The sequence below is a fragment of the Phodopus roborovskii genome, unplaced genomic scaffold (assembly GCF_943737965.1).
Source record: "Phodopus roborovskii unplaced genomic scaffold, PHOROB, whole genome shotgun sequence".
NCBI classification, from domain to species: Eukaryota; Metazoa; Chordata; class Mammalia; order Rodentia; family Cricetidae; genus Phodopus; species Phodopus roborovskii.
Window position 1 is genome coordinate 898283 of NW_026126461.1, and position 15119 is coordinate 913401.

Below are 15119 nucleotides of genomic sequence, written 5' to 3' on the forward strand. Positions count from 1 at the left end.
CTGTTGGGTCATCTGAAGGCTGGGCTGTGAAGAAAGATCTTCTTTAATCTTCAGTGAAGTTGAGTAGAGCCATTTCCTAGCAGGTTTGGGGCTGAGAAACTCAGCTTCTTGCTGGTTGTAATCTGGAGACTGTCTTTTGGCTGCTTCCTACACAGGCAGGCCCTTTTGTTTTGTAGACCTAAGAGAGTTAGCTAGAAAGATGGAAGATACAGTCTATGAACTCAGTCATGGAAGTGGCATTCCATTATCTTTGCTGTACTCTGTTGCCTATGCTTGAGGGGGTCAGAATTATATGAGGACATGAAACAAGAATGTAGACATGATTTGGGCAACCGTAAGCCTGTTTACCACAGATGCTTTGGTTTAAGCCTTTATTTACTTCTTCCAACAAATGTATGACTGTCCCTTTTGTGTCTTCTTCTTTCTAGACACCTAGTTATGTTTTTATGAGTTTTTTTTTTTTATGATTGGCTTTGGCTTTTTGTTTCCTTCATGTAACTGTTTTTCAACATCCTTAATTCAATTGCAGCCCCTAGAACAATCTTCTTTTGCATATTGTTCTGCAAAAGATGCCTTCAGTAAACCAAAGAAGGACCAAGCCAGTGACTCTCTTGTGTAACGCTTGAGTCTCCTGTCTTGCTCAGCAGCTACACAGCATCCGTTCATGAATCTTGAGATTTGCCAACTGGTAGCAAAATCAGTGACTCATACATTTGTCTATAAGCTAGCTGGAATAGTTGCTCACATTGCCCTGATTTGCATTCAGTGCTAGAGCCTGTTATCTTACTAAGGAAAAGCAGTTGTTCATCAAATACACAAACAATGAATATGCATTGTTCCGTTTCCTGGGAGTTTGATGCATCTTAGAAATGATATAATCTGTACAAACTAATTTGTTCCTGTTTAAACTAGCTGGCCTCTGTTCCCTTTTAATAACCATTTTGTGGTGCTGATATTTCTAGGTCAAAGCAAATGAACTGAAAAGAGGGCTGGCCTTTGGGGAAGCAGCATTTAATTTCTTTCCTTTCGACCAGCAGTGATCTGGCCCTCATTATGCCTGTTGGAGATGTTCTTTAGGGTTAACATCCAATAGAATTTAAAAAGCTTGCAACAGATATGTTATCATTTGGTATCTGTGGGCTTGTGAACTCCAAACATGGTGTAACTCCTGGTCTAGCTTCCCATCATCAGGGGCCAATCCCTGTGTAACCTTCTAAGAAAGCTTCTAACCTTTTTCATTACTTGTCCTGTTAGTATACTAGGTAGTCTTTAAAAGGCAGGTAAAGAAACGATAGTCTTGTTTTAATGAACACAATTGTAGTACTAAAATGTGGACTTGACAGTAAGATGTGCCGGCTGGTTCCTTTAAGGAAAGCTCAGGTCAAAGCCAACTGAAACTTGGAGGAATCATTCCTCTGTTGAGAAAGATGCAGAATGGGTGAGTTAAAAACAACCAGATTTGAAAGCACATGAGTGTATATGTCTGCATTTTGGATCTTTGGGGAGCCATGAGGCTAGAAACCAATTAAAGCTTTAGTGGAGAGAAATGTAAAAGTCATTTCTCCTGGGCAAAGAAAAGATTTGGAGCAGAGAGTGCTCAGAGAAAAGCAGGAGGGTGTTGAAGTTAATGTAGTCAGCTCCTAGGAATTGGCATCACTGCAAAGCCTCATCTGTCTGGGATTCTGTCTGCTCCAACTTGGGAACCTGAGGGTATGTGCATGGTGAGCCTAAAGAAGTTTAGGTTTAGCTGGGTGGTGGTGGCCCATGCCTTTAATCCCAGCACTCGGGAGGCAGATCATTGTGAGTTTGGGGCCAGCCTGGTCTACAGAGCTAGCTCCAAGACAGGCTCCAAAGCTCACAGGAAAATCCTGTCTCAGAAGAAGGAGGGAGGAGGAGGGAGAGAAGGAGGAAGAAGAGGAGGAAGAGAAGAGGAGGAGGAAGAAAGTTGATGCAGCCTACCATGTTAATTCCTCCCTTTTGTAACCTATTACCAGTTTTCAAATTAAAATAGTTCAGGGAAATTGAGTAGTCTGGGAGGTTTTAATCCTTTACTGATTGGGTGTTAACTTTTTTTTCATTCACTTACTTATCTTAATATATTAAGGCTTTCCTTTACCAGTCTTTGCCTATATATTTCTATTAGGTAGTCTGTTACCTAATTTATATTACAGTTGATATTCCCAATCTCTATCACAGGATGTAGACCAAGAGTGTCCAAAATGAAGATGACTCTTTCAGTATCTATCAATCAGGCAAATCTCTCAGGTAGTATGGTTTCCTTTTTTATTATTATTTCCATCAGTGCCATCACATTTCTGGAGGTAGTGTGGCATAGGAAGAGGATAAGGTGTAGCGTTAATCACTTTCAAACTGAAGCCTCACCTGCCCGTGCTTTCCTAACTGGCACCCATTGGAAAGCCTCTTATTTGGTATTTTTGAGCCTTATTTTCCCAAACCTTAAAATTGTCATAGAATTCCCTGCCGACTTCACTTGGACTGCTTGGGAATGTTCAATCCACTGCTGTATGTGAATTACATAATACAGTGCCAAGTGTATTATGATGAGTTACTAGTTGCTGGGCTGAGTGTGTTCAGCACCACCCTTGCCATATATATATACTGTGTTTTGGGACACATTCTTATTCTAGAGTGTGGAATAATGAGCTTTGCATATACAGGGTCTCTCTCACTTTTTGCAGATGTGGTTGGTGTTGATATCCTGGCATTATGCTGACCCTGCCCCCTGACCATATGAGCCCATTCACTCCACTGGGATGTCTGATAGAGAACCTAAAACCCCTTCAGTTGGTCCCCATATTTCACAGGAAACAAGGCCATGGGTAATCTCATCTCCTTTTATAGTATTTCAGTGCAGTACAGCTGCTATCTTAGTCCTTCTGCCTGAGGTTAATCTTCTCTCCAGGGCTCTGATCCTATTCCTTCCTTCCCAGGAACCCCTCCCTTTCCTAAGTGTGCTTACTTTTGCCACACCTTCTTTACTTCTTTCCATCAGTGGCTAACCATTCCAAGCCTCTCTTATCTTAAAAAAATAAAATATTCAAAACTGTGTGGCAATTTCTCTCTTCCTGTATAGCCACCACCCTGTATGATTCTGTTCCCTCACTGCTAGACTCCCCCTGCCCATTTCCCAGGCCCTGTCACACTCAGTTTCCCAGCCACACATCCTGAGTATTCTTTGTTTTACTCATTAGAATTGGTCTCACCAGACTTACCTGTGACCACTTGCTGACCATGCTTTTCCTGTTGAAATACTTTTAGAGTTTGGCTTCTGTGGTTCCCACATCAGGTTCATTTTTTTTTTTTTTTTCCTATCTTGCTAACCACACCTCAGTTTCCTTTGGAAACTTTTCTTCTTTTTCTTTGCTTAAGTATTGATGTTCCTGGGCTTTCATCCCTCCTAATCTGAACAATCTCTGAGGGAGAGCCATTTTATTCATTCATTGTTATCCATATACAGGTGACTTGCACAGATCTATTTCTAGTGCAGATCTTCCTCTTAAGCAACATATCTAACAGCTGATGTGTCGAGATCACTACTTGTCCCTGAGCTTACACCCTTTCATGTTACGAGAATGTTTTCCGCCAGCCTGCCCATAGCTGCACCAGCCCCAAATAACACACAGAGACACTGTATTAGTTATAAAGCTGTTGGCCAGTTACTAGTGTTTCTTATTGGCTAGCTCTGTCTTAAATATTAACCCATTTTTATTAATCTAAGTAATTCCATGTGGTCTTATCTTACTGGAGAGAGGGTCCAGAGTTGTTCTCTCTCAGTCCTACATTTTGAATCTCCCTCCTACCTCTCCCCGAAACCTCCTTGTCTCCTAGTCCCACCTATCTTGCTTTATTATTGGCCAACAGGGCTTTATTCATTAACCAATAAGAGGAACACATTTGCAGAATGACATCTCCCATCACTTCCATGCTTACCTCAGCATGCCCTCCCTATGGCAGCCTGGTGTTCCTCACACTGCATTGTGCCTTAGATTAATCACCTGAACAGCTTCTTAAAATACAGACTGCTGGGCTCATCCCTAGAGTTTTTGGGTCAGTGTGAGGAGGGCTTCCAGGTGATATTTATGTTACTAGTCTGGAAAATATACTTTGAGAATCCCTGTTGAAAGAAAGAGAAGGGGAGGAGAGGAAAGCAGGTGCGACTAGGAAGATTGAGTCAGGGTAGGAATAGAAGATGAGAGAGAGAGAGAGACAGAGACAGAGACAGAGAGAGAGAGAGAGAGAGAGAGAGAGAGAGAGAGAGAGAGAGAGAGAGAGAGGAGAGCTATAAAAGAGGGAGCCATTATTGGTTTGAAGTGAAAAGTGAACCTAAAGAAAAGACTCCTGCCAACTAACAATTTGAGCAACCGTGGAAAGGCTACCATACATGCCCTTCCTGGATAATGAGATCAACAACTAACTTATCCATGAAGCCCTCATCTAATACCTGTTGGAAACAGAAGCAAACACCCACAACTAAATACTGAGTCGAACTAGAACCTAGATGCAGAGGGAGAGGACAAGACCAGGCTGCAGAAACACATAGAGACAGCTGACCTGAACAAGGAGGAGCTAACGGCCCCCCAGACTGATAGCTGGGAAGCCAGCATGGGATTGACTCAGGCCCCCTGAACATGGGTCTCAGCTAGAAGGACTGAGCAGTCTAAGGGACCTCAGACAGTGGAACCAGGATGCATCCCTGATGCACAAAAGGACCTTGCAGACACATCCCCCATGGAGGGATACTCCCTTAACCTAGAGACAGGAGAGAAGTCCTAGTCCCTACTTCAAATGACCTGACAAATCTACATGACCCCACCTGGATGGCATTGCCCTACATGTGGAATTGGGGTGGGGGATGGGAGGGGAGAGTGGTCAGGGTGCATGAGAGGGGGGAGAGAGGGTAAGAGGGAGGGAGGGAGGGATGGGGAACTGGGATCGACATGTAAAATAAAAATTAAAAAAAAAAAAAGAAAGAAAGAAAAGAAAAGAAGGCATACTTTCCTGTCCCCTGCTGTACCTTATATATATCCCTGCTACCCAAGATTCCCACAGGCCTCTACATTTTTTCAGTTTTGAATTCTAAGTGCCTTCAGGACCATTTATTCCTTCTGCAACTAAAATGCTTTCTTTCAGTAATCTGTTAACCATTTCCCCTGCCTCCAGTCAATTTTCTTGAATCTACATGGTTTATAATATGGTTTGAATCTGAAATATTGCTCACAGGCTTATGTTTTAAATGCTTGCTTCCCATTTGTTGGTGCTATTTTGGAAGGCTACAGAACCTTTATGAGATAGGACTTGATGTAGCTGATGGAAACAAGTCTCCAGAGGTTGGCCATTAAAGGTTAGAATTGAACCCTAGTTGTGGATATTCTTCTTTCTGATCTGCCTGATGTAAATAATTGTTCTTCTCTACATGCTTTAGTTACCATGATGTGTTCTGCTCAGTGGCATAACACCAAACAACTCTGGATTTAACTCTATGAAACCATAAGCTAAAAAAGTAATTTGTTCCGCAACTTCTGTCAGGAATTTTGGATAGAGACACAAAAGTAACTAATACAGAAAACTGGCACCAGAGAAGTGGGATCAGAGCTGTGATTTAACTGATCATATGGTTTTTAGGCTTTTGGAACTGGTTTGTAGGAGCAATATGCAAGAGTTTGGAGCTATGAGCTAGGGAAGTGCTAGAACAGTACAAGCAGAACTTGCTGAGCTATTCTGGTTGGAATTTGGAAGGCCAGAATTGCCTATAAAAAGGTAGACAGTGAAGGTGAGACTCATGAGGTTTCAAATGAGAGGAAGGACTCTCTCTCTATTGGGAATTGGAATAAGGGCATTCAGCAAAGATTTTGTATTCTATCCGTGTCCTGAAAATTCAAATGATGTTGAGCCCAAAGGTAATGAACTAATTTGATGAAGGTATTTTCATGGTAGCATAGCATTAAGACTTTAGAATAGTTATTGCTAGATGCTTTTAGCCAGATTTACAGTGAGAACCACTATCAAAAGGCAGAGTAGAAGGATTTGAAAATAGAGTTTGATCAGAAAAGGAATACAAATGTAGACAAAATTGGCTATAATTGTTAGTGAGAGTAAAACCATTAAAAAGGAGCTAGATGCTTTGCACTGGGACAGTAGGAAAGTATCTTGAGGCTACAGCCTGGCCCATTAAAGACTCCATAGTTTATAAAAATGAAAAATCATTTGCAAGACTTTCATTTGAAAAGAAAATGCTGCTAGTGTGCCATGCTGGAAAAGAGCCACATAAGGAGATGTTATTTTAGATTCAGTTTCCAAGTGTGCTGGCTAGCATTATGCCATCTTGACACAAACTATAGTCTTTAGAGAGGAGGGAACCTCAGTTGAGAAAATGCCTCCATAAGATTGGACTGTAGGCAAGCCTGTAGGGCATTTTCTTAATTAGTGATTGATGTGGCCTATGCCATTGTGAGTGGTAACTGGTGGACCTGGGTTCTATTAGAAAACAAAACAAAACAAAACAAAAACAGGTTACATAAGCAATTAGGGCAAGCCAATAAGCAGCACCCCTCCATGACTTCTGTATCAGCTCCTGCCTCCAGGTTCCTGCCCTGTTTGAATTCTTGTCCTGACATCCTTCAATGATGGACTGTGATGCAGAAATGTAAAAACAAATAAACAAACAAAACCAATTCTTTCTTCCCCAAGATGTTTTTGGTTATGGTGTTTCATCACAGTAATAGTAATCCTGACTAAGACACTAAGGTACTTTGAGGCCTGTGTAGCTGTGTACAATATCTTTTCAAACTAGCTATAGGACTTAGTGTCATCCATGCAATGATTGTTTCTCAGCCATGAAGAATGCAAGAGTTAATAAAATCAAGATTTCTGAAAGAAGCCTGGGAATCATTCAAAAGAAATGGGATCATTTCTATTTGTGGGGAGCCCCAGAGAGGTCAAGATGTGAATGTGAAGTTTCTGTTGTAATTGGGAGCTCAGAATACTTAAAATGTCAAAAACATGGTACGCTTGCTGGGGAAAACTTCAGGCCCTGAGTGGAATTAGCATAGGCCATGTGTGCTGCTGGCCACCAGGCTATCAGGCGGGGGCCACTGAAGCCTGCTGGGGTTTATATTGTGATGCCAAACAGGGTTGCATCTCACATAAATCTTCCTTGTTACCCTCCTGTTCTTCACTTGGGGAATGGAAATGTTTGTCATTGTATACTAGGAGATATAACAGCTAAGGTTTTACCTCAAGTCTCAGAAATAAAAAGTCTCAAAAAAAAGGGGGGGTGTCTTTAGACTTTGGAATACTGTTGGACTATTAAGACTGGAGGCTCTTGATGTTGGACTAAAAGTGCTTTTGTATTATGAGATGGCCATGAGCTTTGGGGGACATGGGGTAGAAGGTTATGGTTTGAATCTGAAAAGTGCCCCACAGGCTTATGTTGTGAATGTGTATTCCCTAGCTGCTGGCTTATTCTCTAGGGAAGCTGTGGAACTTTTAGGAGTTAGGGCTTAGCTGCAGAAGTGGTCAGTAGGGGCAGGGCAGGCCCTAGTTCTGGGTATTCTCTGTTTTCTGCTCTGCCACATGTGAACAGCTGTTGTCTGGCACACATTCCTGCAGCCATGCTGCTCTGCTCAAACACATGGAGTGAGGGAGCTCTGAGATGAAGCCACTGAAACTATGAGCGAAGGCATTTCATCTGCTAAGTTGTTTCTATTGAGTATTTTGGTTGCAAAAGTGAGTAATAAGATGGTGGGTGCTGGTGCACACCTCTAATCCCAGCACTCAGGAGGCAGAAGCAGGTGGTTCTTGGTGGGTTCAAAGCCAGTCTGGTCTACAAAGCTACACAGAGAAACTCTGCTCCAACAAACAAACAAACAAACAGGGTGAGTAATACATGGGGTTACATATTATACACTAAGAAGTGTGACTTATTTTACAACATTGCCATTATCTTCTATAGTCTTGTCAGTTACTTATGCCTAGGTTAAAAGATTAGATGTCAGAAGCTAGGCACAGTACTGTAATTCCAACACCTAGGAGAACGAGGCAAGAGGATCATGGGTGTGAGGCTAGTCTAGACTGTGTAGCAAGCACTTGAACTAAACAACAAAATAGTTCACAATAAGAGCTAGTGAAGACAATAATGTTAATACCATCTAATAATTTTTGTTAGCATACTTGTGTCAGTTACTACATGTCAACATAATTATATAGTTCTGAGTTATAAAGGTAAAAATTCAGGGACAGAATGACCTATTCAAAGCTGCATATCTTAAATAGTAGGACTTGGGTTTCAGTTAACATCTCTGACACCAAAATTATTGGGATTTCTCTCTTCTGTTGATGGAAGTAGTGAAATTATACCAAGAAGACCCTATCATTTGATAGCTCTAAAACTTAAAATCCTTCCATGTCTGCTAATAACTGAATTACAGAATTTTCTACAGCCCTCATACTCACATTGGAGCTCATTTATCATAACCATCTTTTTTAAAGATCTTGTCATACTATGGTAGGAAAAGTATAGACTGGAGCCATGTGGATGCTGGACCCTATTTCTGCTAAGCACCTTCTTGTTCGAAGCCTGGGGTCTTACAACCACCCAGAACTCCAATTCTAGGGAGTTCTAGATCCCATGCCCTTTTCTGACCACTGTAGGCACTGTTTAGACATTATACATGAATACATTCAGGGTAAACACTCATACACAGTAAATAAAATACATCTACAGTTTTTTTTTTTTAAATAATCCACATGACATTGCAGATTGATTAGTAGTTGTAGAGCTAGAAATAAAGCCCAGATTCTTCACAGGAATCTGAGACTTTCAGACTTTACACCATCAGGGTAGCCCTGGAACAGACTTTCTCTCACATGGATTTGCTCCTCGGGGTCAAGCTGACTGAATGTGCAACCAAGGGATCACCACTCTTGAATTGGTTTAAGAGCTAGCAATGCTTTTAGCTATCTGGCAAAATCAGTTGGAAATTCTTTTAAATGAAAGGTTTCTTGAGCATAGGCCTCAGATTATTCAGTGACCAGCACATAAATATACCCAGGCACTCAAAGGAAGCAAAGGCCAGAGTTACAACAAGAAACTGCAAACAGTGAGTTCCTTAAAAAAAAAAAAAATCAGGGCAGAAGAGATGGCCCAGTGGTTAGAGCACGTATTCTTCAAAGAAGTTGGGTTTAATTCCCAGCACCTACATGGTGGCTCATGGCCATCTGCCACTCAAGGCCCTGGGCATTTACATCCCCTCTGACCTTTGAGGGCCCTGCATGCATGTGGCATATAGACATACATCTAGCCAAATTACCCATACATGTAAACAATTTAAAATTTATATTATTAGATTCTGAAAAAAAATCATTTTTCTCTGTTGAAAGAAATAAAGGATAAGCCTGGAAATAATTGCAAAAAAACAAGACTATGAGTTGTGTCGTAGCAAATTAGAAAAGAAATGAAAATACTTTACATTAATGAAATTAAAAGTCAATGGATGAGGAAGAGAATTCACTTATTTAGTCTGAAGAGAAAATTTTGATAGAGCTAATTGCAAATTGAATAAAGAGACAGTTAATAAATTGGAAGATGGTAAGAAAGTTATTCAGAGTATAGCACAGAGAAAAATAAGGAAAATAAAGCACAGAGTGATATGACTAAAGCTTAGTTTGAATCCCAGCAGAAAATGAGACAAAAAGGGGTAAGCATGTGGCTTTGAGAAATTGATTGAGATATTCTGAAACAGGTGAAACACCAGATTTTTCAAATCCAATTTGTATAAAGGGGAAGTGATGTTTTTAGCCACCATATTAGGACTGAGAACAAATCTGGGTCCTCTGCAAGAGCAGGAAGTGCCCTTAACCACTGAGCAATCTCTCTATCCCCTAAACATACTTTTGTTTATCACTGTTATTAATAATATGTGGTGCTGGGTATTGAACCTAGGGCTTTGTGTGTATTAGACAAATGGTCTACCAGCCCTGAAAAACTTTTGGTATACTTATAAAGTGTTGAGAATCATTAGGCTTGTTAGCCTATTGTCTCTATAGGAAATGGTGTGTCAGAATACCTTTTCTTACTAAGATTAGGTTACATTTGCATTTTGTTTTATACAGGTGGCAATACTAACTTTAGTGAATTGTAACTTTCAAACTGTTGAAATAAAGTTTCAGATCATTAGAGATTAGGGTGTTACTTGATGTAATTTCCATTGTATTTCTCAGGGACTTTTGAAAATTGTTTATATTAGTGTATTTAATTTTGAAAACAATTCTCATTAGTGCTGATAGGATGGCTCAGCAGGTGAAGGTACTTGTTATTAAGCCCAAAGATCTGAGTCTAATTAATTCCTGGGATCCACCTGGTAGAAGGAAAGAACCAACTCTTGCAGATTGTGTCTGACCTCTGTATGTCACAGTGAACTGAGTATACACACATATATATGCACATATACACAAATCAGTTAATACATAATAACATAATCAAAAGAAAATTACCTTTTAAATAAATACGTTTGATTGCTCTTGGTTTCCTGAGTTGTTTGAAACAGTAAGGAGAGCAGAGCTGGCATCTCTGTCCTCAGTATGACAAACTGAGCGCTATGGAGGCCCAGTCTCCCCCGCCCCCCACCGTTGAAAACCACTGGCAGCTCTGCCCAGTGCTCATGGTCATGTGCTCATCCTGGTGTTGCTTTGCTTTGTCACAGCAGGGCCCCTGGATTCCATCAGAAGCACTTTTAATTGAATACATTTTTTACTTTTTCAGACCCAGCTGTTGCTAGTGATGAAGACATTCTTAGCACCGTCACCTCTCCTCCTCCCCTCTTGGAAACAACTCTAGAGCGTTACCTCTGCCTGCTATCGCTACTGCTCTCTCACATGGAATGTAACTCCAGCTTTCAAAACTCCCTTGCTCCTCTTGTCTGTCAACTCCAGAGCACTAACAACTTCAGTCCTAACTATGTGCTGTATAATGCTCAAGAGCCGTGTCTCTGCCCTCTAGGATACTTTATGGGCTAGTATCTGAGCTTGTCACTGTCTTTGTCTTGGCCTGTACATTAGAAAATGTGTTCTGCTGACAATACTTTGAATCTTAAAAAATAGAGGTGGCTTAAGTGAAAAGAACTTTATTTCTCTCTCACATTAAAGAAGACCAGATGTGGGCAGGCCACGGCTTGCAGGGTAGCCTCCTAGACCTCCTCTTGTCTTGCTCCTCTACAGGTCATGTGGCCTCCACAACCAAGGTTTGGCTCAAGATGCAGCTGATACCTTTGCATTCCTGCCTATAGGTATGAGGGAAGCTGGATCTCTGAACTTTAGGGATACTTCCTGAAAGGTACTAGCAATACTTTCCCCTCCAAGTTACTAGTTAAAGATATGGCTAAAACTGGAAGCCATGAATAGTTGGAAAAAAAAAAAAAAAGCCTAAAAAAGCATGGTCTTTTAACCTGGCTGCCCTGCCCTACTAAAATTTAGGGCCCTTATTAGGAAAGAAGAGACTAGAATTGGGCAGTAACTAGGGTCTCTGGCATGAACTTGTTCTCCCTCTCTCCAAGCCATGTTCTTCCTCCATAGCAGCTTTTTCCCACCCAGTATTGTGTCTCCAACCTGTTGGTAATGACCGTGAATGTCTTATGAGACCTTTTCTGCTTCCTCATTGGTGGCAGTGCATTGGTCCTTCCTTGTGCACAGTAGTGTGGAGCAGTAGAAAGGGTTCATGGGTTTAAAGCTGAATTAATTTGTGTCGAACCTTTGTTCTACATGGTGGACTGAAAGATTAAGTACAGAAGTAAACAGCATGAAAGCTATATTTGAAGTCCCAGTCTAGCTGCCCTCGTAAATTGTAGACTTTTGTGTTGAGCCGATTATTGAGCATCATTCCTTGAGGGTCTCATGGGTGTGACCAGCATGTATGGCCAACTCCAAATTGGAACTCTACATTTCATTTCCTCCTAGAACCTTTAAAGTGATGCTCCATCAATGTGGCTGCTAAAGTCATAAACCTAGAAATGGCTCTTCTCTGCTCACATGCAGTGACCCTAAAGTTCTCATAGCAGTCAGTCAGTTCAGCTGCAGAGGTTCTCTTAAGCCTCTAGTGACTATCACAGCTCTGCCCTCATGCCTAAACTCCAGCAGCACTCTTCACTGGGCTCCCCACTCTCGGTCTGCTGGGATCTTCCCCTGAGCTGTGCCGCCCTTGTGCACAGACTCCTGTGGCTTCCAGGCTTAAACTCTGAACTCACGCATTCTATAAGGCCCCATCTGAGTTTACTCCCATTGGTCTTCATTCTCATCTATGCATGAAACACCCTAGCTTCTGCTTTCTCTTCCTTGACCATAGTCGAGACCATGTACGAAGACCTCGCTTCCATCCTTCTTTATTTGCCATTCCTCATACCTCTTGCTACTCCTGCCCATGCCATTGTGCCTTGATGTAATGTCATTTCCTTCAAGCCTTTCCTTAACCCCTAAACCATTTTCCCTTTCCCTTTCCTCTTTTTAGAATTTGTCACAATTTATTATTTATATTTACCAAGTGATTTATTTTCTAACACCATTTGCACCTTCATGTGTGTAAGTTTCCTGAGGTCTTGAAACATATTTCTCTTACTAAAAATCCGAGTCAATACCTAGTACTCAATAAATATATGTCTCAAATAAATGAATGAATAAATGACTTCAGATTAAGCAATGCATTATCTTTCATTAAACTGGCAGCTTTATTATTCAGCGCAGCAAGATACAGTTGTTGGCAATATGCTAAGGTGAATCACTTTTCCAACTTAGTGTTGTTTTGTTCCTTTCACTGACTTACATCTCACCTGAAATACTGTAAACGTGCATGTAAATTATTTGATGTAACTTTGAACAAAGTCTTATTTTTCCTAGGGATGACCTTTTGAATAGAGAACCTGGAAAGGTCCTGTTCCAGTATGATGGAAGGAAGCCCACTTCCATCTCCCTTTCATTTTATTTGTAACTTGGCATAATCTCTGGAACAGCAGATTCGCTGTTGTCAGCATGGAGCTTGAAGTAGAGTTACCTTCTATCTGTATCTGTGTCCATCCCTGAAAGAGACTCTCCCTGGGTTTGGGCTGTCCTAGAAAAACAAGTATGGTTACACTTGCCTTCAATCCCAGCCCTCGGGAGGCTTAACAAGAAGATCACAATTCAAGGTTAGTCTCAGCTGCTTACTAGGAAAACAGACAAAGCAACAAGAGAAAAGAAAACCAGTTTTTTTCACCAGTATGACTTGATTTCTAGCTTTTTAAGTCCAAATCTTTAAATATCAGATATCTAAATAGTGTGCAATTATAATTTTGTCTTCCTTGTTTTTTTTTTTAACAAATTGTGTTAATTTGTAGAAAACACTTGCAAGATATGTCATATAACATTTTTAAAAATCTGTAATTATCTGGTGGGTATTTTGTTTGTTTTTGTTTTTTGTCCTGAGTTATTGCTCTAAGATAAAAGGTGGTCTTGGGTGGTTATCATTCTTTTACTGATAGAGAGGTTATTTATCATGGGAAAGTTTGATTTTCATTTTTGAAAGACTGAAAATTCTGCTGTGGCTGGAGAATTTCAGTAAAGATAGAAACACACAGTTGCTCATTTTGAGTTTGAGACCACGGCAGTGGTTCCGGAGCTTCCCAGAAGAGGCAGCCAATCCTGAAAATAATTTGTTTCTGTTTGGACCTTGGCAATGTCTAGATGATAAGTTTAAGTCTTTGTTAGCTCCCTGTGAATTGATTATGGACCCTTGTTAATTGTTAATTAGAAACTCTGATATAGCTGGAGAAGAATATTTTACAGTGGAAATCTAATGTAACCAGTGAAAATATAAAACAAAACATGAAAACCTTTAAATTTTCAGAAAATCTAATTTGCTGTTTTTGCTCGTGGGTGTTTTTAATGTAAGCTTGTGATACAGAGCCCAACACTGCTTCCTTGGGGAGATATGGTTTCAGTTTTCTTAGGTAAATGTGGATTGTAACATTAAAGACTAGAAAATTAGCTTTAGAGGACTGTAAGTACTTTATTCTTTACATAATGCCACTAAGAATCATTTTCCTTTTGGATGGTACTGAGGATTGAATCTAGAGCCTAGCGCATCTTACCAAATGTTCAGTTACAGCAACAGTCCTTGCCAATAAGGATTGAAAGCTAGGAAAATCAGAGTTGGGTTGGGTCATTCATTTATCCTGTAAATGCAATTTATTTTTCATTGTTTTGTTCATTATGGCTGCTACCAAAGTACTTCTTAAAGTACTTTGTTAATGTACTTTACTGTAATGTGATACAGCTTACTTGCAGTTACCATCCATGATGGTAGGGTTGGGCGTATGATAATGTGATTGTTTTGGGGTCACCCATGTTCTTGTGAGCAACTCCCCACCTGCACTTTGAAAGAATGCCAAATTAAAATAAAGTAGATGTTTATGTTCATTTTTATTTCGTTTATTTTAGCAGATGTACATGATAAACTTGTCTATCACTTTTATTTTTTATGTGCTGGAGTCATATATAACATCTGGATCTTTCATTTTACAGCTCTCTACATGTAAGATATTTAGTATGTTAGTAATGTTAAGTAGATCAAATGTACCCTACTAAGACTAGGTGCTCAGTGTGAGCACAGATACAGCATTGATTGGCCTTATCCATATCGCCCAACTGCTGTGCGCATTCCTCTTATGAAAGGAGTGGCATAGCACACTTGGCCTCCATGGCTCTTTCTAATATGAAGTTAAAGATCTCTGTGTACCCAGTGGACATGCAGCTAATTGGTTCCTTTTCTCCTTTTTTTCTTTCTGACTTAGGAAAAGAAGAGTCTAGTGCTCCAGTCACAAAAGACGAGAATGCCTCCACATCACAGGACCCAAGAGCCTTATCTGAGAAGTCACTACAGAAGTCAGCAAAGGTCATTCCCCACAGATTTTTTTCTACTTGTCACTTGGGATGCTCATCAGAACTGTAGTTCCTCAGTTAATCAGTCAGTCAGTAGAAACCATAAATTAGGATAAGTGAATAGGACTTTTGTAACTTTAAGCATATGAGTATGTATTTATTCAGTTGATTTGGAATGCTAGTGGCATCTTTGGGAA

The 15119-nt window shown here is 40.4% G+C and overlaps 1 protein-coding gene across 5 annotated transcripts in view; it reads left to right on the plus strand.

Moving 5' to 3' along the window:
* Positions 1 to 15119, plus strand: part of Dis3l2 (DIS3 like 3'-5' exoribonuclease 2) — a 309815-nt gene that overhangs the window by 123032 nt on the left and 171664 nt on the right. For all 5 annotated transcript variants that reach the window (XM_051190714.1, XM_051190718.1, XM_051190717.1 and 2 more), the window contains one exon: positions 14835 to 14935. In XM_051190714.1, the coding sequence (XP_051046671.1) occupies positions 14835 to 14935 (101 nt within the window). The remainder of the gene's footprint in view (positions 1 to 14834; positions 14936 to 15119) is intronic.